The sequence below is a fragment of the Montipora foliosa genome, chromosome 11, assembly GCF_036669935.1.
Source record: "Montipora foliosa isolate CH-2021 chromosome 11, ASM3666993v2, whole genome shotgun sequence".
NCBI lineage: Eukaryota > Metazoa > Cnidaria > Anthozoa > Scleractinia > Acroporidae > Montipora > Montipora foliosa.
The window spans coordinates 9010660-9035659 of NC_090879.1; the positions used below are offsets into that span (position 1 = coordinate 9010660).

Below are 25000 nucleotides of genomic sequence, written 5' to 3' on the forward strand. Positions count from 1 at the left end.
AGCATATTTCTCTATCGTTTCAAGCCTTTCTATGAACCTCTGACTTAAAGTTCTACCTCGTCACCAGTCCTAGTCACTGCGGAGCTACATGAGAAGCATGCGCATGCTAGCTAGTCAATTGCATCAGTGCTTTCTAGTCGATCGCCACGGGTTTTAGTCACTCCACGGGTTTTTCCCTCACTGCACTCGCTTTCTTTCGAGTTTACCTTCTATTCTCCAGATAACCTGAGGTAAGCTTCGCGGAAGTCCCTTTTTTCTTTCGCGTTATTATAAATTGCTAACCATTTCTCGCATTCAGATTACTGTATTATGCCAAGCACAGTGGAAGAACAGTCAACGAGCGCGCCTTCTGTTGAGAGCCCACCGGGCGCGACAACTACTGACCCAACGGGCACCACAAACAAACTCGAAAAGGCCGTGGACCAGCTCAACGCCCACATGGACAGAAACTCAACTTTTTTGGGGCAATTATGCCAAAGCATCCCCACCGGGGAATGTTCTCGCAAAGCGCGGGAAGCTGGCTCACACGACCCAACGGGCACAAACGAGCCTGAACGCAAACGACAACGCGGCAGCGAAAGCTTCTCTTCGGATGAAGAAGCCGACGGCCCTTGCATGAAATTTAGCAAGGACTCTGACGCGATAAGCGTTACCGCCTCAGAAGAAGAGGTTCAGAATTTGCTCGATGGCGTAAGTGGGGGGAGCTCCCACAAAAACGACAATAATGAAGGCGCCGAAGACCACGATGAAATTCTTAAGGAGTTGACTGCCACCTTCCGGGACGAGGATAAAAAGGGTAAATGTCGAGCCTCTTGACCAAATATGACCCCCCGGAAAACTGCGTGGATATAACAGTGACTCGTGTCAATTCAGAAATTTGGCAGTCAGTAAACTCCTTCAGGAAGAAAGCCGACCTTCGGCTCGCCAATTTGCAACAGGCTTTCCAGAAGGCAAAGTTTGCAACCCTAACGAATGCCGATAAATTGCTCCGCATTACTGATTTAAGCGGTCCTTCCAAAAAGGAACTGCTTACGAGCAGTATCGATATTGTGGCCTTGCTAGGGCATGCCGCAAGTGAGATATCTCTTTTGCGGCGGGAACAAATGAAACCCGCCTTAAAGCCTGAGTTCCATGCCCTCTGCTCCTCGGGGACGAAGGCCTCTGCAAAGCTTCTCTTTGGGGAGGACCTTGCCAAACAAGTACGTGATGTGAAAGAAACCCATCGCATTGGAAACACGGTCGGTTCCTCTAACGGCCACAGCCGTGGATATCGCCGTGACTCATGGTCCGCAAAAAGGGAAAACCACAACAAGAGCGACTCCCACTCAAGACCGCCTTTTTTGGGGAAGGGCACGCGACCGAACAGTCGCAAGAAAGTACCCTATCAGAAGAGCGGCAACCCTGCAGGGAAGAAATAATGCGCTCCCTCGAGCAAATCTAATTATCAGTGAGTGATTTTCCCAGCTTCATTACTTTTTCTCTTCGTGGTTATCTCCAAGCTCGTTGCGACAATTTTCGGGCCGGATGTGTTTCGCATTCTTCTGACGCCTGGAGTCGGCTGACATCCGATAAAGAGATTTTATCTACTGTTTCTGGCATGGCAATAGAATTCGATAGCCCTCCTTGTCAACACTACCTTTCCCAATCTGTCAGATCAGATTTTGATGCACAGGTAATAGATTTGGAAATAGCAAAACTATTATCCAAACGTGTCATCGAGCCTACTGGGCATAGCCACGGAGAGATAATTTCCGACATCTTTCTGAGAAACACAAAAGATAGTAGCTATCGGATGATACTAAACCTAAAGAAACTCAATCAATACACCAACAAAATGCATTTTAAGATGGACACCCTAAACACAGTCATCAAGCTCATTGAAAAAGATTGTTACATGGCCTCCATCGACCTTAAGGATGCCTATTATTCTGTGTCGATAAGACCTTCGGACAGGAAATATCTCCGCTTTATGTGGCGGGGCACACTTTTCCAGTTCACTTGTTTGCCTAATGGCCTTTCCTGTGCCCCTAGGAAATTTACTAAACTTCTGAAACCTGCTCTTTTTACCCTTCACCTAAGAGGCCATGTGTCAAGCGCATATCTTGATGACATGTATTTACAGGGGAAAACATACCAAGAGTGTGTAGGCAATGTTATTGATTCGGTCCGAGTGGTTGATTCCTTGGGGTTTGTCGCGCACCCTGCGAAATCCACCTTCATCCCTTCACAACGGCTCGAATTTTTGGGTTTCATACTGAACTCTGTCGAGATGACAATAAGGTTGACCCCAGAAAAAGCTACCAGCCTACAAACAGCCTGTAACATCTTGCTTGCCGACCCCTCCCCTACTATCAGGGACTTAGCACGCGTAATTGGAAAGATAGTGTCATGTTTTCCCGCGGTTTGCTATGGGCCCTTGGGGGCCCTTGTACTATCGGTCCCTTGAACACGACAAATTAAGTGCCTTACATGCCAATCCGTGGAATTTTGATAAAGAAGTCACGCTCTCGCCCCAGGCTGTCGAGGAACTTAAATGGTGGGCGAATAACGTGATCGATTCCTATAATGTCTTAACACGGGAAGGTCCAAATCACACGCTCACTACAGACGCCTCTATGGACGGCTGGGGAGCAGTGTCGGAACTCGCTCCACTGGCGGCCTATGGGCCGCACAGGAGGCTAGAAATCACATCAATTATCTTGAACTTTTGGCAGTTTTTCTCGGGTTACAGGCTTTTTGTCACTCCCTTCGCAATACACACATCCGATTGATGATAATCATATGGGAACGTGTCATTCAGATATTTTGAACACGCTATCTAAACAATTGTGGTTATGGTGTCTCTCACGTAACATTTGGATTAGTGCAGCTCACATAGCAGGGAAATCCAACCAGCTGGCTGATCTAGAATCGCGCCAAAATAAAACGGATACCGAGTGGATGCTTACTAAGAACTCCCTTTCACGCGCCTTAACGCAGTTGAATTTCCCCCCGGAAATTAATCTTTTCGCTTCGAGGCTGAACGCGCAGTTCACCCGATATGTTGCATACAGGCCTGACCCAGGTGCAGTCGCCATTGACGCTTTTTCCCTTGATTGGTTCACTCTCAATTTCTACGCCTTTCCTCCTTTCAGCGTGATTCCAGCTGTTTTAAAGAAAATCAGGGACGACAAAGCGACGGGGGTATGTGTGTTGCCCAATTGGCCCACGCAAGCATGGTTCCCTCTGGCGATGAAAATGGCAATTTGCGAGAATGTACACCTCCGGGCAGACAAATATCTCCTGCACCTCCCAAGCCGTCCCAATGTGACCCACCCACTACCCAAGCAACTCTCCCTCCTGGTTTGTCTCTTATCAGGCAAACTCTAACAGGTCACGGCATCTCTACAAAGGCCAAGGACATCATAATGGCTTCCTGGCGTACAGGAACTACTAAACAGTATGAGGTCTACCTAAAACGGTGGGAACAGTTCTGCCAGTCACAGGGAATCAATCGATTCGACGCTAGTGTGGAGAATGGCATTGATTTTCTGGCAACCTTGTTCACCTCTGGTTTAGGTTACAGTGCAATAAACACTGCTCGATCAGCACTGTCTTCTGTCCTAACTCTCCCCAACAACATAACCTTTGGAGCACATCCACTAGTGGCTCGGTTCCTAAAAGGCGTTTTTGAACTTAAGCCTTCTTTGCCAAGATATAGCTCCATCTGGGACGTCAGCATAGTCCTTCAACACCTCAGATCCTTGGGACCCCCAACACAGTTAGACCTGAAGTCCCTCACTAAGAAGACAACTATGCTCCTTTGTTTATTAACGGGCCAGCGATGTCAGACCATCACGAAGCTGGATACCGCCCTTATGCAAGAACTTCCAGGGAAGATCGTGTTTACTATTGGCGACAAACTCAAAACCACCAGGCCCGGGAAGCACCTCGCACCCATAGAACTACTGGCATACCCGAGAGACGAGTCGATTTGCGTAGTGTCCCACTTGAAGCAATACATAGCGTGTACAAAATCAATTCGAGCGACGCACGATACCCAGCTGCTTATCAGCTATGCAAAGCCGCACAAGCCAGTCTCCAACTCCACCGTAGGGAAATGGGCCAAAAGTGTTCTAAAGGACTCAGGAATTGATACAGGAACATTCTCCGGCAACAGCGCTAGACCAGCCTCTACCTCGTACGGTGCCCTGACTGGCCTAACTCTAGCAGAAATCCTCAAAGCAGGAGGTTGGACCAATGCCCAAACCTTTGCCAAGCATTACTACAAACCAACTGAAGTGAACTTTGGAGCCAGCATTCTAAGCCATTTCCAGAACATTTCCGAATAGGAAGAATTTTCTCTTATTATTATATTCAGTGTATCATTGCTCGCTATCATCGCGCTGTAACGCAACATTGGGTTGCGGTTTTCGGTGGCAGATCATTTGATAGTTACGTTGTACTTACTATGATATTAAACTACTATATATATTGGGTTTATCTCCCTCTGTGTTCCTTATTGCTGCGGTTACCTCGCGTGACCAGCTCTTTCAAGTCTCATGTAGCTCCGCAGTGACTAGGACTGGTGACGAGGTAGAATTCTAAAATTAAACGTGACTTACCTTAAGTCGATGTTTGATTGGAATTCTATCTCGTCGCCACTCAGGAGCGGAGGAGTTACATGCCCTCCCTTTGTAGGGTATGTCCCACCCAAACTCCTTCGTTCCTCGCCCTCTGCTCACGGTTGGGGTTTTTTCAAGATTGACTAGCTAGCATGCGCATGCTTCTCATGTAACTCCTCCGTTCCTGACTGGCGACGAGATAGAATTCCAATCAAACATCGACTTAAGGTAAGTCTCGTTTAATTTTAGAATTAAATAGACTTGCTACCCGTTACTCATAAACAGCCTCATTGTCTTAAAACAATCATTCGCCTTATCATGACTGCTATGGATCAAAGTGTCTCGTAAAATGATACCTTTTAACAGTATATTTGTCAATCCTTTTGCTTCAGGTTACAATTTTTATATTGAGTTCCATAAATTCGAATAACTAAGGAGTAATCATGATTGGTATCGTTATCAGTTTTTTCAGGTGGATGACGATGACAGAAATGTGATGTCATATAGTGTTTCAAGTGCTTAAAATTCATCTGAGTGTTTGACCCAAGTAGATATCCCTCGTCATGTCTTCCTTTCTGATTGTTATGAGCACTTTCGCTTTATTTAGGGAACATGAAATGATGTCAAAGAAAAACACAGCCTGCCCATGTTTCCTGTGCTTACTTTGCTTTGATCCAAATACATGTATGTAACTTGCTGATATCACGGCAAAATGACCAGAGTAGAAAAATTACCAATCAAGCTAAACTAGGCAAAAATAGATAAACATTCTTAGCGGCGTAAGGATCGCTAAGTCGAGTAAACGAGGCGGTACTGACTCGGGGTACTGGTAGAAATAAGCTGTTCCCGACCTGTGCATTTCGCGGAGCAAACTTCGCGCCAAAATTTATCTGACTGACGTATGGGTTGTGACGTAAGACCCTACATTGACTATTCCATTTCAATCTTGACTTGTCCATTTCAGTTACATTACGGTAAGCTGATCAATGTTACGCTAGACCATTGCACTTTACGATTAACCATTTGCAGATAAAATAAGCCATGTCACACTACTCTGAACCGTTTGTAACGTCACTGAAGCAATTTGCCGTGTCACTGCATATCATGTCGCAGTACGCTGATCCATTCAATACTTGAGTATGTCATTTGAACAAGGAAAATTACACCGATCGTCTTTGGCACTGACCAATTCTGTGTAGGCTGCGATGATTGCATGAGGTGACTGATCTATTTCATTATACACTTGACCACTCGTTTTTTTCACTGAATCAGTTCCGCAAGGGTCTCTATACAGTTTCTGAACTGTATAAACCATTTAATGTTTGGGTATTTCATTTCTCCAAAGGTGACTTGTCCATTTGTGTTTTAAATAACCCGTTTCAAAATCTGATAAACCATTCTACAAAAGACAGTTAGACTAGTCCGGTTTATTCTTAACGGTTTACAAGGCTTGTATTTTTGGCGGTGACGGCTGCCCATACAAAATCGTTTCTCGGAGTCTACACTAACCTTGAATATCCAAACCGCTTTTCAATCGTGCTTAAAGAACCGGGGAAGACTCCGTTGACAATGATACTCTGCGTAAAAAAGTATTGGCACAGGAAAAATAAGAACCATTTTGGTGTATTTAGGAACTGCATCCATTTGGGACGAACTTTCAGCCACCCAAATGACAACTCTTTGTCGCTGATGCCTGCCATTCCTCGAAAGATTTTATGGACCAAGGAACTTTACTTTCGTCACGGATCGATTACAGTCATTGTTTTTTTTTTTTTCTCTTGGGATCATTGAAAGTCACACAATAATAAATAAGGGAGGGTTTGTCGGTGACAGTCACACAGAGGTTAATTTGACAACAATATTCTCGAATCAACAGCTAGAGCCATCGAAGGTAAATACCGCTGAACTGCTTAAGGAATCAATTTCTCTACAAACAACACAAAGTGGTTAACTGTGAATACCCTGACACCTATTTGCATGTCATTATATTAAAACATAGTTCAGTAACTATGATAAGAATAAGGAAGGATTACGTTTTTACAAACGTTGCCGTGCAGCAATTTATGACTATTTATATTTCAACAGACTTGCTAGTTTTGTACCCCATATGAACCATGTGAGCGTTAGCCCTACTAAGGGAAATGGGCCCACACAAGGACAGAGAAAAACTCTGACTAGGGTGGGAATTGAACCCACGACCTTCGGGTTGGATCACCGCCGCTCTACCGACTGAGCTACAAGGTCAGACGGGAGCAGGCCGTGAGAACTGAAGATGTTAGTGTCACGGCAATGAACATGTACCAGTACAAGGAACAATTACGTTTTTGCAAACGTTGGCCATAGCCTGCGTAGCTGGCGGTATTGTTGGAAATACCTTAGACAGCAGTGACCAGAACCAGGTTGCTGACCAGCGGTTTTCGTTAAATTGTTAAAACGGTACAATGGGTTGCTGGGGGTGCTCAGTCTCGCGGGCTCAGAAAACCTGGTTGTGGTCATTGTTATTTAAGGTTTTTCGTATTGTTGGCGTGAGAGGCATAAGCCGAGCGGAGAATGGGGATGGGCGCTTCAACATTGTCCTCTCGTTAATTAATATTTGCCTCTCGCGCCAATAATACCGTCAGCTACACAGACTACCCTCCATAGATCTCATCCAAAGGCATGGAGGATGGACGTTAATTCTGCAATCCCAACCCTAACCACAGGTTAATGTCGAGGCTCCTCATTGCCGATTCCTGAAGGTGTGAAATACTCTGGTCACGTGATATCAATTGCTACCACACCTTACTTTTGTTCAGATGAGATATAAATTAAAGAACAAAAGAAAACTTAAAGTACAAAATTAAACAAAAAGAAAATTTAAGAACAAAAGAACAATTTTAGAAAGTAATATCATCCATGCATGCATCCGGGAGGACCGGTGGCTCAGCTGGGTTAAGCAACGGCTTTTCGAGCGTGAGATCGCGGGTTCACAACAAAGGTCGGACCAACACTCGGGGTCTTAACGAACAAATGAAAAATGCAGTATCGAGATAGTTATGTTTTTTTTGCAGATAGTAGAGCAATGCATTCTGGTTGCCGCGCGATGCATTCTGGTCGCAAGCCCTATGCATTATTATAAAAAGCCAGCAAAGCCAAGCAAATTGAAGTCTTAACATGGTATAGTTGTTTCCGATTTTTATTATATTGTTGCGAAGTGAATGAATCTATCAAATGAAAGTGCTCTTGTATGATATTCTTGCCTTTCCCGTTTTCATCGTACTCACTAGCTCACAAGGCCTCACTTGTTCGATTTGAAGCTTTACATGAACTTGTCTTCGCTCATTTGATTTAGTGAAATAGGCCATTTCCGAGTTCATGTCTGTGCCCTCTTCAAAGCGAGTCTAAGTGCAAAGTTTTTGTGATGGTAATTAGATCTATTTTACATATGAATGAAAACTAATTTTCATAAGAAAAACTTCGCACTTAGACTCGCTTTGAAGAGGACGCAGACATGAACTCGGAATGTTCATGAACTCGGAATGCCCTATCAATGGACGAGTTCACGCTCTTGATTGCATCATGGGTAACTAGGTCAACATGGCGGGAAATTCAAAGCAAAATATACTGTACATGACTTTACTTTATAGACTTTCGCCTTCATAAACCAATCAAATAAGTTCATGTTCACAACTGAGAAGAACTAGACTTGGTATCCGTTCTTTGGAATTCCTAATTATTGCTTTTTTTTGTCTCCATACATTCTCTGTAATTTTTTGCCTTTGGAATTGCAGAAATGTATGGCAGAAACTCTTCTTAATAAAATAACTTCTACAATAGCAATTCTCTGCCGCACCTTTGAGCGCATATCTTCTGTTTTGGAAAATAAAAAAACCGAAAATTGCATATCATGAATACTTTTTATCGTTTTGAACTTCCTTACAAACCTTTGAATTTCTCTCCATCCTGCCCTGATTACCCATCATGCACTCAGGAGCGTGAACTCGTCTATTCCACAAATGCACTTGCCAAGCCCTAATCAGAAATCTTCCAAGTCACCATAAACTGATGAAGTTTCGTGAGATTTCTTGAAGCAGATGTACACGCATGAGATTATCGTTCGTTTTTCACGATAAAAAGAAGTTTATTGACAAAACAACAGGGAATAAATAATCTTCCACTACATTAGAAAAAAACTTTTAAAAAGTCTGCGATTGCACGAGCAATTACAAACATATCACTTCTAACTAGTTCTTATTGTGACACGAGGACTGGCCTTACTTTTGTGTAGTTGCGTTTTCGGTGATACTTCAAGCGAACAAACGAAAATATTATACAACAACCAAATGACAGTTTGCTATGTTAGCCGACTTCACAACTGACAGATATTACGGTTCTTATTTGAAAGAAAAAAAAAATAATTACAGTTGTATAAACCAGGAGAAGATAAAATTAAAATTGTTTGTAAAACACTTGTAAAGTCAACGTCGTGACGAAGTTTCGTCTGTCTCAAGGTATCTGCAATAAATATCAAGATATCAACATCAGTGTTGAACCAATGTAGTGTTTTCCACATCCAACGGTACCGGTCAAAATATCGTTGGATACAACATCATTGAACCTCTTAATTTGCAAGACATGTTTCGACATGTCTCAGACAGAAAATCATTTGAAAAACTGTAAGAATTTTCAACAATCTCGAGAAGCATGCATAACAAACTATGATTCCATAAAATGATAACGAAAAAAACGAGAATAGAAACAAAGATTTAAGTGCAAGTGTCTGTTTGACATGGTTAACTTCTCAATAGACCTTTCCACAGTCTCTGACGCCATATTGGTTGCGGGACAAACACAGCTTAAATTACAGTGAATGTATGGGAATTTTGCCGACTTCGAACCATTGAAGTCCAACAGTTAACAACTATTCGCCAAGTGGAGGTGGCTAGTGGTGGATATTTACCTCGCCACTTGGGTAATATCCACCATGAAAATGAAAATGAATACTGAAGTCGTAGGCAATAACATTCCCCGAACTATTTCTTGCAAGTTGGCCTCCAACAGAAATGCTACTCTGGTACATTTACAACAATATCCTCCACTTCGGTGAATAGTTGTTAATTAGTATATACTAAAACAGTGAGATAATATAGCACAAAAAGATGATTTTAATTCATTTATTCCTGTAAAGAATACAAGATTTTCGGGCGCAAATTCCGCGCGAATTGCTCGCAGGTGAATAGTTAACAATTATTCTTTAAATCGAGGTAAATATTCTGCCACTATTAACAGACATTGAAAAGAATAATTGTTTAAGTATATACTCACGAAGAGATCTCAACAACATTTGCAAAAGAAAACCATCCAAAGTCGATTTAATAGAGATCTCAATTCACGCGTGGAACGTGCAAGCGACACAAAACATGCGCGAAAGTGTTTACAGAAGCTTCAAACATGGTAAATCTAAACAACCTTCGTTCAAATCCTCGTCATAAACAGCAAAATGGTCATTTAACACCGTTTAAATTAGCAATCTAAATCGAAAATCTGCTTGTTAAAACATTTTCACCGTTCGATCAGAGCTTAAGAGGTTTATTTGAATGGAACTGAAAGTTCAGTTGGTAAAGGGCATAAAACGGCGGCTCTAATTGAGGTGAGCGTTGGTTTGTTGTAAAATGACCCGTCTTGCTTCCTTGCAGCGATGTAAAACTTTCTTAAACACTTTTTTTACTTCCTCGATTTCAGTAAGAAATTCGTTTTGCTTGGCGACCAGCGCTACAAAATAGAATTACTCCGAGTGAAACAAATTGTTGGCGTGAAGATTCTTTAATTTTCAGCAATAAATTATCTGGAAAAATGAAGTCAAACACTAGTCGGCAAAAGTATGAACTCTTCTCATACCTTTGAAAAGTTTCAGGCCAAATTTTGTGGCCCTCTTTGTATTCTGTAGCACAGAAACGCTGGCGAGTTTACGCTGGCCATTTTGTTTTGTTTGGATCACGCATTATTCACTCCGCAGGGAGTGAATAATACTCAATTACTCCGAGATAGCGACCCAATCAGATTGCATGAAACACCAAGATCACTGACTGCGTATATAACAAATTCTTATATTCACCGCTGAAAATTATACTAACAAAAGATATCCGGAGTTTGAGTAGCCAATCAGCGCGCGTGTTCAACGCTATCCGCTGTTTTAGTATGTACTAATTCTGAATAGCGAGAATACCTCTCAAAAAGCACTTCTATTGAGATTATTTTCGTGAAGTATGGCGATCAGAATCAAGCTACGACGACCGCAAACGAAATTTGTAAATTTCATATAAACCCTTGCAATCAAAACTATGCAACTTCCCGCGAAATTTGAAGCGACACAAGGAGATTTCTAATATCCAACTTTCAGACTTTGCGCCTTGTGCAATAATCTAATTTTCCGTTGAGTGAATGACATTTATAAATGACTAAATATATTTTGAAATCTTTGAAATCTGCCGCCTTGTAGCGGTGTTATAAAGGTTTGAATTCGCAAAAGTCCCACGCATTCCCTGTAATTTAAGGAGGCTCGAAATAGTTTCTCCTTTTTTCAAACAAATAAACATATTCTGTCCTTAGATACAGTTAGGGCAATCATATCAAGACTAAATTTGGCCAGGGTATTAAGTACCTATCGTAGATTTCTAACATTATGTTTTCCTCCAAAATAATGTTACCATGGCAACGATATTAGGCATTTCTTTGAGCCTTAAAATCAACATATGTGGTCCTTTTTGAAGAAACGGGACGGTCAAATTTTCCCATTCATCGTTGCCAGATAATGTTAGAAATACTCTCTAAAATATTTAAAATTCAACAAAATCTGTTGGTCAGTTTTTCAGAAAAATAAGTTTTTTTGAATTGTCTCTAATTTTTTTTTTCACCTACAGAATTTTTTTAAATTTGAAAGACAAACGGTTTAAATTAATCTAAGCTAACATGCAAAAAATCAAAAAAATTCACCGTCCAGAAGCAGAGATATAAACGAGTAAAGTTGCAAAATCAGGAAAAATTAGGGGGTTACAAGATCAGCATTTACGCATGCGTCACCCGCTCATTCGAGTCCACGCGCGAGTGGAACTACAGGTCAACACAAACGGATTTAAGTGACTATTAAACCGTTTAAGTAGGATTTTCGTAGTTTTCGTGAATAGGAGATGTCTATTTATATGCCATGTATATAGGAATTGGAGAAAGGTAAGCGAAACTAGCGGTATTTGTTTATTTCTGGTGACCCATTTAAATCATAAGCTGACGCAAGCAGCTTACGAATTGCGTGTGTGGCTTACGCGCGCACGCTCAGCTGAAAACCCTTTTGAGCCTCCTTAAGCCACGTTTGCTCCCGAACCAATATGGTGTCAGAAACACCACCAATATGGTGGAAAGGTCTATTGAGTCTGGGGTTTCAATGACTTCTTTAGTTCTACTCTATATATAAACTCTATATATAACCATTTTTTTTGTTGGTAGATATTTGCGTTGTGTAAGCTAAGTGTCCATCTCGCGACCCTATTATTTTAATCAATTAATGTAACTTGGCTTCCTAGTTTCGTTAACTATTAAGTTATTTTAGGAGGCTAATACCTTTTTATCCATTTAATTCTATCTAATGAAAGAAACATTTTTGTAGTGATATAAGGGTAGAAGTTGTTGTTGTTGTTATATAGGACCTTGAAGTTGTTGTTGTTGTTATAATAGGACCTTGTGCAGTTCTAGAAGAGGCTTTAGCTTAAAAAAAAATGCCAGCAACTTGAAAACAAACGTTTTGCATTCAAAGTATATCAGCATAAATTAATACCAGAAACCCATAAGGGTTGAAACGTGTAACGCACGTTCACAGCTTCCGAATATTCAGTGCGAACTGATTGGTTGAATGTTTCAGTGCTAAGTACCATATTTGGAAGCCCCTCGCTCTTGTTGTTCCAAATATGGTACTTAGCAAATTGAATATTCAGAAGCTTGTTTCCCAGCACACAAGGGGCCGTTACACGTTTCAACCCTTATGGGTTTCTGTTAATACAGAATAAAACAGCTAGTGATTTAATATCAAATATTGTGACACATTACCTGATAAGAGCTTAAAATCTCCTTGGGCTACGAGACCTGCTCCTTCCTCTTCCTCCACCCCACCTGTTAAAAAAGTTTCAAAAAAGAAGATCGTCAATTACAAAATTTAATGTTAAGTTGTTACAAGGAGATAGAGTACCGCTCAAAAGTAAGTTACCAGTCTCGTCTCGTTTCTCGCGAGACGAGTCTCTCGTCTCTAGCCTCGAGAGACGAGACACTCGTCTCTAGAGATTCTCGTCTCGCGAGAGGGTGGTAACTTACTTTTGAGCGGTACTGTATGTGTTTCAAGCATGCCTACAGTATTATTGGCAAGTAAATGTTGACGGTGGGTTAAAAATCATTTTTCACAAACCTTTCTCCTTCTGCAGACCTGCCTCTTCGTCGTGGAGGCGACCTGTTACACAATCGGAAATAAAGAAATTGCAAAAATTTACCCTAAAGTTGTACACAACTATTTTTCAAAACAAAACTACCCAAATACTTCTATTTATACAGTTTCGTTATCTGTGATAGTCAACTATGATGTGTTTCTACATGGACAGCAAAATACACCAATGGCCCACAACAATGACTTAAAAGTCTTCTCGGAAGATGTCGAAATCTTTTGGGGGAAAATTTGCAATCAGAATTAACTTTTCAGTCTGATTACACACACACACACCAGAAGCTTTCAAAAAATATTAAATGCAGATAAATATATTTACCCTTATAAGTAAATACCCTCCACATTTTTAAGTTCCTAACCTCCTCAAACATTTTGTTATTCCAAATTTCCGGGATGCACGATTTTTGGCAAATGCCTTAAGCAATTTTTTTACACTTTCCTATGAAGTCACGTTGTGCAGCTGCACATGGGAGCATATCAGAGCATGAAAAGAGAACAGGTGTGCCATCGAACCACTAAGTCAGACGCCGTAATCTTCATCTGCTGTAAATTAGCCAATTTCTGTCAACACATGCTTAATTTGGAGAGTTCCCTCTAATGAAACATATCAAAGGTTCTTCTTGCTTCAGCATGGTGTACAGTATTTGTTGACTGAGTTCCACATGAATGTTGGAAGTAAGGCAATTCAATCTGTCCAAGTTCCAAGGAACAGCAAACTAGGACAAAAATAAACTGCAGTACTTGGAACAACCTTCTGTCACATGCATGTATCTCTCCAAGGTATTTTCTTAACGTTGTGCTATGTAGAACTTGGAGTTGCTCACACAATGAAGAAGCTGTCATTCACTGAAGTCCTATCAATGTTCAGTCAATCCTTGAGATTGTGTAATAGTTTTCGAAATACTTGTAGGCAGTAGCACAATGCAGACACTACCAATGTTCAGTCAATCCTAGAGATCGTTTTCGAAGTTGATGAATGGTAGCAGCAGAATGTTGACACTTAGGCTTTTTTTCTGTGAACTAAAAGGTTGCTACTCGTGATTATGAAACTGTTGAGATGCTCTCTGTACGCCGTTAGAGAAGACGCTTGCAGAAATTTGACTGGTGGATGAACAGGCTGCTGTGTGTACTTTCAGACGTGCTAACCGACTCTTTGACGACACATGATTAAAGTATACTTCAGGCAAAACAAATGGAGGGTTAAGCCATGGATGGTTAAGAAGGGAAGTCATTGACGATTCAACTTTGAGGGCAATGCAATGTAGGGAGGTTGAAGTGAAAGGATGTTGTTGGGAAGACGAAGGTAGATTTTGAGGTGAGCCGATGGGAGCAGGGTTCTGTCTGGGAGAAGCCCATTGAATTGAAGACGAAGGGGTTGACCTTTGGGTCATCACAGGGCTCAGTGCAATATGAAGTAGACAAGTTGGGCAGGCGAGGCTCTTTAATGGGGCGGATGCCTAGATGTACCTAAGGAACAACCCAGATATGACAGTAATGTCAGAGAACATAATAAAATGACACAAAAATAAAATCAAAAGGTTCAGCTAAAATAAAATTAAGTTAACAGCATATTAACTGATTTCATTATCAGCAAGACTTTTTAAAAAGGAATGGAATTAAACCACTAAGATAAAATGAACATATTAATGACCCTCTCTCAAGGCGCAATCAGATTCTGTCAGAGCCAAATGGTTTATATGAATTCTTCAATGTGATAACTGTATCTTTTTGCCATAATCCCAATCTTTTGTTACAGAAAATTTTACTTTTGCTCGACTTGCAAATACCTTTCTTAAAACAAAGAAACTAGAGTAACCTTTCAACAAAGCTTATTGTAAAACCTATAATTCAAACACTGTTAAGACCACTTTAATCTACCACACAATCTCATGTGCAAGCACATGCAGTGTATAAGCATTGACTTGTTAATGTACTGTTTGGAAGAAAAGATACCAATATTATCATCAAAATTCTATCTGGATTGTATGGCGTGTGATTCCCGACAAAATTCAACATTAAATTCTGTTTTGCACACGTTTCATTTTGCTACTCAAATTGTGTTCTGTGTTCAAATTGTTGAAATCAAATTCTATTTTGTATTCCAAATTATATTCTGTTTTGAATCATGTTCGCTAAATTCAGTTCTGTTGCTCAAATTCTATTTTACTTTGAACTGGCAATTTGCCTAAATTATATTCTCTTGCAAAGCGGTGATTCGCTCAAATTCAATTCTGTTTCACGTTCGGATTTATAAATTCTATTTTCTTTGTGAGCCTTGGCCCGAGTGTACCGCGGCCAAGTGAAGAATGCTTGGCCACATCTGCTTGTTCTTTCGAAAAATGGCAGCTAAAGGCCGGTCATGGCGACAATGGAGACAGAGTTTTGTACCGAGTTGATTGGCTTTATAATTGTTTGGTTCGCTATGTGGGCTCGTACAATATCGACGAGAACATTGTCCGTCTTGTTGGTAGAAGCCAAGTCATGCTTGAAGATATTGTCAACGCTCATTCAAATAGTGATAAAAATGGGAGTGACAAGCCTACACAACTCCTATCCACGTGTTTTAGCCAGCTTAGAGTTTGGCTCGAACGAGTATGTCTTTTAAGGATCTGCTCCCAAATTGCGTACCAAACAATATTATAAAATTGTAAATGGCTTGAACCCAGGAGTCATAGTAAAGTACGATTGTCCGGGTGAGTGTAGTCCCAAGAAGGACTGTTTGAGATGACATTGACTGACGTTTCGACAACCTGAGCGGAAGTTATCTTCAGAGTCAAGTGATTTGTGTAACGTCAGTAGATACTATAAGAACTCCGGTCGTAGATGTCATTGGTCAACTTCACGAATAAGTTGACCAATGACATCTACGACCAGAGTTCTTATAGTATCTACTGACGTTACACAAATCACTTGACTCTGAAGATGACTTCCGCTCAGGTTGTCGAAACGTCAGTCAATGTCATCTCAAACAGTCCTTCTCAGGACTACACTCACCCGGATGATCGTACTTTACTTAATAATATTATAAAGCCAATCAACTCGGTACAAAACTCCGTCCCCATTGTCGCCACGACCGTCATTGTTTTCGATTTGGTGAACTATCGAGTGTAGCAACTGGTGAAGAAACCCACAAACTGCTGCATCGTTGGCCCCGTTAGCCGCTATCTTTCGAAAGAACAAGCAGATGTGGCCAAGCGTTCTTTACTTGGCCGCGGTACACTCAGTCCGAGGCTCACAAACAAAATAGAATTTATAAATCCCAACGTGAAACAGAATTGAATTTGAGCGAATCACCGCTTTGCAAGAGAATATAATTTAGGCAAATTGCCATTTCAAAGTAAAATAGAATTTGGGCGACAGAACTGAATTTAGAGAACGCAATTCAAAACAGAATATACTTTGGAATACAAAATAGAATTTGATTTTAACAATTTGAACACAGAACACAATTTGAGTAACAAAAATATTTAATGAAACGTGTGCAAAACAGAATTTAATGTTGAATTTTGTCGGGAATCACACTCCATAGGATTGTACATATTGTTTCTTATTATCCTTGCCCATATGTGTAAATCCGCCCATAAAACTTGTAGTTGACTACAGTAAGTTTGCAAGTGCCTGTTATCTTTTGGAATTATTTGTTTCTCCACAATTGACAATCCAGAGTCATCTTGAAACTCAAAACATTATATTATTTAAGAAACAAAACTGCCCATTGTACAGGTAATTTTAACCCAAAACTGCATGTTTACTGCAAACAAAAGAACCAAGGAAGGTCAGAAAAAAATCTTGCCTTGATCCAAACTCTCAAGTCTTGTTGTTTCTTAAGTTCATCATCTGCTAAAATTTATAATGCTTTTGGTGTGCTCAACCTGCTTCTATACAAATGTTCATGTATAATTACATTTGTGAGAATAACACTAATTCATGCAAATTGTGACTAAAATATAACCAAACAAACCTGTAAGGGGACCTTGATCTGTCATCAAAGCGATCAGAGCCTCTTTCCTCAAAACGCCTCCCTCCACCTCCATAGCCATCGTGGCCGACTGAGCCCCTGGAACGTCCTCCTCCACCACCACCGCCGCCACCCCCGCCACCACCTCCTCGACTGCTACGATTTCGTGCCATTTCAACACGCACTCTTTCTCCACAAATTCTAGCCCCATCAAGTGACTTGATAGCGTCTTCTGCATCATGGAGATCTTCAAATTCAACAAAAGCGAAGCCTGGGGGGTTGCGAGCTACCCAGACATCATGGAGTCTACCAAATCTCTCAAACTCTCTTTCAAGTTCTCTCTTAGAACCATTGCTGCCAAGGTTCCCAACATACACTTTGTAAGTCTTGACAGACATCTGACAATACAACAAATAAAGTTTTAAAACTTTAGGGCTATGGAAAATGGCACATATATAAAAAAACAAAAACACCAAGCAAGAAGATAGAAATAAAAGGGAAGAACAAACAACTTTTCATTCAACTACTGAAATTTTTTTACATACATCGCTTATATAGCCCACAACACCTTCACAAAAAGCAGGAATACTACATGTACAAGCCACACATACATTAAAATGATCAAAGACCTGCTAAAATGCTATCTTAGACATATCTTTACTATCCTTATGGCTTCAAAACGCCACACATACTGTTTCAAATCGTCACTCCATGTGTTCTTATATTCCAGAATAGGGTCATTGAACAAACCCTAAAACAACTAGAAGCTACGTGTAAAAAAATATCAATAATTTTGCTTTTAATGGAACAATATTATCAATGTGCTACTAATTTTTTCAGTCATTCCAGCTTTGATCTTCAAATTTTGTCATTCTATTCTGCCATGGGTCAAAAACCAATGCGGCCCTTCTGCAGAACACAACACAAGATCAAAATAAGTTGTGCTTCCTCGGGAGCTGCTTCACCTCATGACGGTTGATTTAAACAAACAACGTTAGTTATCCACTGAAAATAACTGACGCCCCAAGTGGCTATATGTGTCATCACTATGTTAAGTCATGAGTATGACTTGAGAATGGGCTTACGGCACTTTACCTTCGTTGAAAGTTCAGCTGCCTTCAAACAAACATGCTATAACACAACGGCTATATAACTAGAGTTTGCAAATAAAGAAAATGATATTAAGTCGAAAAATATTAGCACAAATTAATACCCCGGCCAAAACGGAATTTACTAGGTCCTACGCGTTCTGTACACGATTGAAATCGTAAACATGAACAGAAAGAAGGAAAATTATAAAACAAGACTTCTGACTTGACTCCAACAAAATTCAAACTACAAGTGAAGGCGATGGAGTGGTTGAACTATTACGCACCAAAGATATTGTAGCTAGGCGAAGACGCCCTTCAAAGGGTTCAAGAAGATCTTTAAGAGACAAACGCAATATTTAGTCGACCGCAATACAGCTTATTTAGACAAGAAATCTCACTCCGTTTTATGGTTCAACACAATGCACCTTTCCTATTCTAAACGGCTGCTGGAAGTTGCTTTTGCGAATAAAATTTTGGGAATCGATTGATTTTGAGCAAGCTAGCGCTTTACATCAGATTAATACTTGAGATCTTAAGAACAAACACAATTCTCTATCTATCTAGTATATAAAATGTGATTTACCTCTTTCGAAAACGATTACTTCTTGTCGATTACGCTCACAACCGTTTTTCTTACACAAAAGGCAAGGAAGGCAAGGAAGGACGCCAAATTGTAGACTGTCTCTTAGAAAACGTGCCTACAGCTGTGAACACGCGCGAGGGTTGTTGGGAAGATTCAAATCCCACAAATCACTGCAAGAACCGTGGGATATCACCTGCAGTCCCTGCAGTGCACGAAATCAATCCTGTTGCTTTTATAAAATATTTCTCAAAAATAATTCAACAAAGGATAGAAGGAAAATGCAGGTTATATTACTCCTTGATTGAAACAGATTTTCTTGATACACGTTCATATTTCCTAAAAGCCAATCAAAACGCACGTCATAACCAATCAAAATTCGCGTGATGTCACAGCCGTGTTCACATGCACTCAACTTCATACACTCATCTAAACAATCTAAACATAGCTATTGACCAATGAGAGTGCGCGCACTATCCTAATTATTTTATAAAGATGATTAAACAACGAATAAATAAATAAATAAATAAGTAAATGAATACAAGAGAAAATTTTCTCCTGATCATGATACAAATAGAAGACTTTTTTCCGTGTTTGCATACCTCATCTCAACACGTTGGAAGAATTCTCGACAGGTATGCAAACCCGGGACTGCGTCTCGGGTTTGCATAACTGTCTATGTTTTTTTCTTTAATTGATATTTAAGTGACGTAAACTGAGACAGTTATTGATTGTAACGATCTGTTTGAATTATGTCTAATACGGCACGGGAATTTTCCCACGCTGCTAAAAACTGATTACGGTTGTTGCAAAAGTACCGCGGGAAAACATTACATCAGTCTCTTTGGGGAGAAATCCGCGGAAGAAGGTCTTGTCGAAGCCATTCAGAATTACGGAAAAATAAAATTGTAGTAGAAGAGGACATTGGTGTAGTTTCCACAAAAATTTGCCGATTGTGTTGCTTGCATGATGCTATTTTGCACTAGGGGACTAGAAAATACGCTAACCGAAAGTGTCAGAAGTTTCATCTTCACACGCTCTTACAGCCAATGTTTATTTCTCCTGTTTCTTTTATGGTGTTTAAGGCTAAAATTTTTGTTTCTCGAACACTTTCAACCCGCCATTTCTACTGTTTTCTGTTTCCGTTTACACTCAAGCATGCGCAATAAGACCGGAACCCACGTTTTCTGGGAAAATGGAGTCCATTATCCTAAAAGCAAGGTGACAAACGCTAACACCAACCCGGTGTGGTCAACACATCACGCATGCGCACAACGGCCTTTTGGGCCGCATCAGCATGGCGTAGCTAACATACGAGGCTGTCCATGGCTGCTAATTGACCGGGTGAAATGGTTGTGCGTATGCATGCGTGATGTGTTGGCCACACCGGGTTGGTGTTAGCGTGTGTCACCTTACTTTTATTGTTAGGTACGTTATGTATGGGGACATATATTGTACCGTTTACATTATACATACCTTACTTATCTAGCCCGCAAACGCAGACGTATTTTATTTCCGGAGGAGAGAAACGACCGCCGGAAATACGTCTGCTATACTTATCCAACTACTTATCCAACTTATCCTGCTTAGCTTACTCTCCGGTAAGTACTTCATGTATCCCTTATTATTATGTATTTTTAAATACATAAATATATATTTAATATATTTAATTGTATTGTATTAATTGTATTAATTTAATTGTATTAATTGTATTTAATTGTAATATATTTAATATATATGTTTAATATATTTAATATATATTTAATATATTTAATATATATTTAATATAAATACATAAATATATATTTAAAAATATAACGTATTTAAATAATGGGTATATAGGGTATACAGAAACTAAAATTTTGTTTAATTATTTAAAAATACACTATACATGAAGTACCTAGTACCAGGGTGCTCACCCGCTGACCAAAAAGCCCGAGGACTCTGGGTACGTTCAGCGTGCATCACGTGAATATCAAGTCATCCTACGCATGACGACACGCATGACATAAGAGAAGAGCTCTGGAGACGAGAGCGACGGAATATTGCAGATAACTTATTAAGTGGTCAAGGATTCCACAGGTTTTCGTGTATCATCCTGTAAAAGCAAAATGGCCGCAGTTCTTTTAATTTTTACGGTGGTAATGTCAACAACTGCTGTCTTGGAGGTTGAGGGAACTGCTAAAGGAGCTGTACCGCTGGATACCTTAACTTTTGACAAGGTATTTTTGAAATCGTGTTAATGATGTGATTTGCCAATACTCAGGAAACGGAAGTAACAGGGTATACAGGGTGCATCTACAAAATGATCTTTCATAAACCAAGCTAAGAATGTCACATAAATATCATTCGGGTCGCCCAAATTCTCGGGCACTGAAAAGGAAACATTTTCGAAGAACATTTTGTGAGATTTCCGGCGTAATTTTTTCTTTCGTTCATTTATTATGTACACTAAACACGTGCAAGCATAAGCTTATCTTTTTCAAATTCAACGTGCTCATCTTTCATTGGCTAGAAATTGAAATGGTCTTTGAGATGCCATTTTATTGCTGAATACCCCTGAGCTATATTAAGTGCACTGATTATTTTTCTTATTTTATGGCCAGAAAAAAATAGTTTTTTCTGGATAAATACTTCTGTAAAAACTACCAGTGGAACAGCAGGAAGTAAAAAAAAAAACCGAAAACACTTCAGTAAGGGATGGAAATTATCAGTGTGGTAAAGGGTAAATTACTCGAACCATGAATTGCCTTTTTTATTTCCCGTGAAATGTAAAATGGCCTTTTTTCCTTGTGAAACATGATTTTGGCAATCACTATGAGCTGTGATTTGTGACAAATATAATAATTATCCATGAAATGAGAATCGTGTGTTTAATTCACTGTTTCATTTTTTTGGTCAATCAATATGGTGAAAACTAGCTCAGAAACTGCCCTGGAAGGTGGTGAGATTCTTCCCAATGTAACCGTTGACGTGGGCTGCCTGTGTAAAAAATGCAAATAACAATTTTTGCTATTGAAAAAATGCTTGTTTAATTTCTCCACAAGTATAACACTTTCTCACTGTATCACAGGCTTGAAACTCTCTCAAAAGTGGCATAACCCATTAACTCCTGGGGGTTCCCCATTGATGAGTAAAATCGTCTGGCGTTAGACAGAGTAAAATACTTAAGTATGGCCGGTTTAGGTCGGTTTAAGGCTGGTTTCCAAATAGTCGTCCCTGTCGCTAGAATCGTCTCTGTCGCTTGAAAAGAGCTTCCCGTGGTGAAAAACGACAGACGCGATTGAAGCGATTCTTGCGATACCTTGGTTTCCATTAAATCGTTTGTATCGGATCAAACGGTAAAAAAGACTGGCACTAGGAATTTTTTTTGCCGACTAAATCAAAATTAAAATGGCAGCAGTCAATCGAAGAAGAAGACTTTTGGCTTGTTATTTGCTTCTCTGTGTTATTTTGCGAAGAAGAAGAAGAAGAGAGAGAAAATCGAAGAAAGCATCGGTTTTGGGTTCGGCCGATATTCCAGGTTCTTCTGTTCTTATAATCCTTCTAAAATTTGTTATAAAGACATTCATACCGCTGTATTTCTTCCATAAATGTAGAGGTGTTATTCAAGTTGCTTGCTGCCATTTTGAAGCGTGTATATGGACGTGAAGTAAGCAATCAGGTGCATCGTGAGATATGTCCCAACGCTTCTGTCGCTTCTATCGTTTGAACCCGGTTTCCATTAAAAATATGCGATCTCTTGAGAGTCTTTTCCGGTCGTCTCTGTCGCAAGGATAGAACTGGAGTCTATCTCGGACGACTGATCGTTTCTGTGGCATTAGGATCGTCCCGGGATCGTCCCGGGTGATCGCTAGAGTGTTTCCATATGATTGTCCCTGTCGCTTCCAAAAATTTGAAGCGACAGAGACGATTGTAACGACAGGGACGACTATTTGGAAACCGGGCTTTAGGGGTGAATGGGTTAATGCTAAAATCCATTGGGATAATAAAAAAGGTAATAAGATATTTCATATGTCAACATCCAACTGAGCAAAGTCAATCCTACTCAAATTGAAGAACCACATACAGTTCCCGACACCTGTTTATTCAGGAAGTCAATAAAATTTTGTCCCTCAAAGGAGTGGGTCTTGGGTTAGAGAATATGGTCTCTTGTAAATTGCAGAGATTGCTGCAGTCTGTATTGCCACAGTATCCATCGTGAGAATTAAAAGCTTTCAGTTCTGACTATGTATGCGATTTAGCAACTGTATGGTCTTATTCTATTTTTTCTGCCATACGTATTCCATTCTCTTTTTGTAACTGTTAGAGTTTGACTGCAACTGATTAAAATTCAAGTAATACTGATTATTACTTGCTCTCTGGTGGACATTACTAAAGAGCAAAACAACAAAACGGCGAAACAAAGCACCAAAACACCATGTATGGCCCCACCATACATTGAATACTAACCGACAAAGGTTGGATTTGAGATTAAACATCGTTTAGGCCAAAAAGTTATTGCTCCTAATCTCAGTCTTAATCTGAATCCTAATCTTGATCTCAATGAATTAGGAGCAATAACGTTTTAGGCCTAATTAGGCCTACAACAATATTTAATCTCAAATCCAACCTTTGTCAGTTAGTATTTGATGTGTTGTGGGGTCATGCATGGTGTTTTGGTGTTTTGTTTCGCTGTTTTCGTGGTTTAGTAATGCCCCTCTCTGGTTCATCTCTTTGTCAGCCCTTTAAATCTCAATAGCTTGCTTTTTACTAGAGACCTTGCTTTCGAATAGTACAAATATCTTTGATGTCAACTACCTTATTATTGTGCAAAACAGAACGGCCTTGGCTGTCAAAGCATAGGGTTCTTCTGTTTCAGAGGTGGGCTCCTTTGAATGACAAGTAATGCTTGTGACCAGTAAATCTTCCCTTTAGCACCTCTTAGGGGTTTTTCTGTTGTCTGGGGAGGGCTGAGAGATAGGACTTCTACAGTTTGTTACATATTTATTAGTAAAAATTATTGAACTTCCAAAGAAAAACCTGTTATAGCTTTCAAGCTAGCTATGTACAAAATCAGAAATGTGATGTTTTGTTTCTGTGGACATTTTTTTCTGAGGCAGGTCGTTAACAAACATAGAGCTGTTCTTGTTAAGTTTGACAAGCAGTATGCATATGGAGAGAAAGAAGATGAATTTAAAAAGTTTGCAGAGAAAGCGTCATCACAGCCAGATCTTCTGGTGGCTGAAGTTGGAGTTTCCGGTAACTTCCTTAGATTAAGATAATGATGATAAAATCGCCTGATGTTAGACAGAGTAAAATACTAAGTATGGCCGGTTTAAGCCAGTTTAGGGGTAAAAGGGTTTATGGGACAGTGAGTGATTAACCCATTGACTCCTGGGGGTTTCCCATTGACGAGTAAAATCATCTGGTGTTCGACAGAGTAAAATACTAAGTATGGCCAGTTTAGGAGTGAAAAAGTTATGCCTATGTTTCTTGTTGAAAAGGAGGCTCAGAAATGGAAAATGTTTGAAAAATCATGGCTGTCATTAATTACGAGGCAGTGGCCCAGAATTCTTTCACAGGTAGTTTCATATTTGCCTTCTGAGTCCTGTGGGAGGTGCGGTGGCCTCATGGTTAGTGCGCTCGACTCCGGATCGAGTGGTCCGGGTTCGGGGCCTGGCCAGGGACATTGTGTTGTGTTCTTGAGCAAGACACTTTACTCTCTTGGTGCATCTCTCCACCCAGGTGTATAAATGGGTACCGGCGTAATGCTGGGGGTAACCCTACAATGGACTAGCATCCCATCCAGGGAGGCGTATAAATACTCCTAGTCGCTTCATGCTACGGAAACCGGAGATAAGCGCCGGCCTGATGGGCCTTCTGGCTCGTAAGCAGTGACTTTACCTTTTCTTTTCTGAGTGCTAATGTGTGACGTCATAAAAAATTAAATTTGTGAAATTATGGGATTTTTTGGGGAGTTATGAAAGAACAACATCCAAAAGGCCTACTTGCCAAAAATTAGCATTTCAGGGCAAAATGTCGTTGAGATATCAGCCCCGTTGAGCTCTGACGACTCCATGCAAATCCTTCTAAATTTCACTCAGTCCATAACATTAGGAACCGAGTCAAATTTAGAGGGGTTTGTATGGAGTCATCAGAGCAAAACAGGACTAGTATATCTGAGACAATTTAGCCCACAATGCTAGTTTTTGGCAAAGTTTTAGGCCTTTCAGATGTTGTTCTTACAAATCCCATAATTTCAAAAATTTAATTTTTGTAACGTCACCAAACGCTATAGAGTGAACGCTATAGAGTGAGATTGCA

The 25000-nt window shown here is 40.2% G+C and overlaps 3 protein-coding genes across 4 annotated transcripts in view; 1 reads left to right on the plus strand and 2 right to left on the minus strand.

The window, feature by feature from the left end:
• Positions 1-6360, minus strand: part of LOC137977560 (solute carrier organic anion transporter family member 4A1-like) — a 23038-nt gene extending 16678 nt beyond the window's left edge. Inside the window, exon 1 of the mRNA XM_068824809.1 lies at positions 6114-6360. Within this exon, the coding sequence (XP_068680910.1) occupies positions 6114-6304 (191 nt within the window). The 5' untranslated portion in view covers positions 6305-6360. The remainder of the gene's footprint in view (positions 1-6113) is intronic.
• A 2343-nt stretch (positions 6361-8703) lies between these two features.
• Positions 8704-18835, minus strand: LOC137977562 (probable splicing factor, arginine/serine-rich 6). Of its 2 annotated transcripts, XR_011117842.1 has the most exons (6): positions 18698-18835; positions 17027-17421; positions 13425-14532; positions 13033-13074; positions 12681-12743; positions 8704-9098 (listed from the first exon to the last, which is right to left on the minus strand). XR_011117842.1 is itself a non-coding variant. In XM_068824812.1 (5 exons), the coding sequence occupies exons 2-4, from the start codon at positions 17419-17421 to the stop codon at positions 12692-12694; spliced, it is 489 nt and encodes a 162-aa protein (XP_068680913.1). In that variant the 5' UTR covers positions 18698-18835; the 3' UTR covers positions 8704-9098; positions 12681-12691. The 2 variants fall into 2 exon arrangements, 1 of the variants encoding a protein (XP_068680913.1); XM_068824812.1 differs by lacking the exon at positions 13425-14532.
• A 1874-nt stretch (positions 18836-20709) lies between these two features.
• Positions 20710-25000, plus strand: part of LOC137977561 (endoplasmic reticulum resident protein 29-like) — a 7813-nt gene continuing 3522 nt past the window's right edge. The window contains exons 1-2 of the mRNA XM_068824810.1: positions 20710-20916; positions 23797-23935. Coding sequence (XP_068680911.1) covers positions 20806-20916; positions 23797-23935 — 250 coding nt within the window. The 5' untranslated portion in view covers positions 20710-20805. The remainder of the gene's footprint in view (positions 20917-23796; positions 23936-25000) is intronic.

Coding starts and splice junctions, on each gene's coding strand:
- LOC137977562 (XM_068824812.1), bottom strand. CDS start 17,421: ATGTCTGTCAAGACTTACAAAGTGTATGTTGGGAACCTTGGCAGCAAT. Junction 13,075..17,026: donor AGATCAAGGTCCCCTTACAG/GTTTGTTTGGTT, acceptor ATTGTGTAACAG/GTCGCCTCCACGACGAAGAG. Junction 12,744..13,032: donor AGGTCTGCAGAAGGAGAAAG/GTTTGTGAAAAA, acceptor CTTTTTTAACAG/GTGGGGTGGAGGAAGAGGAA.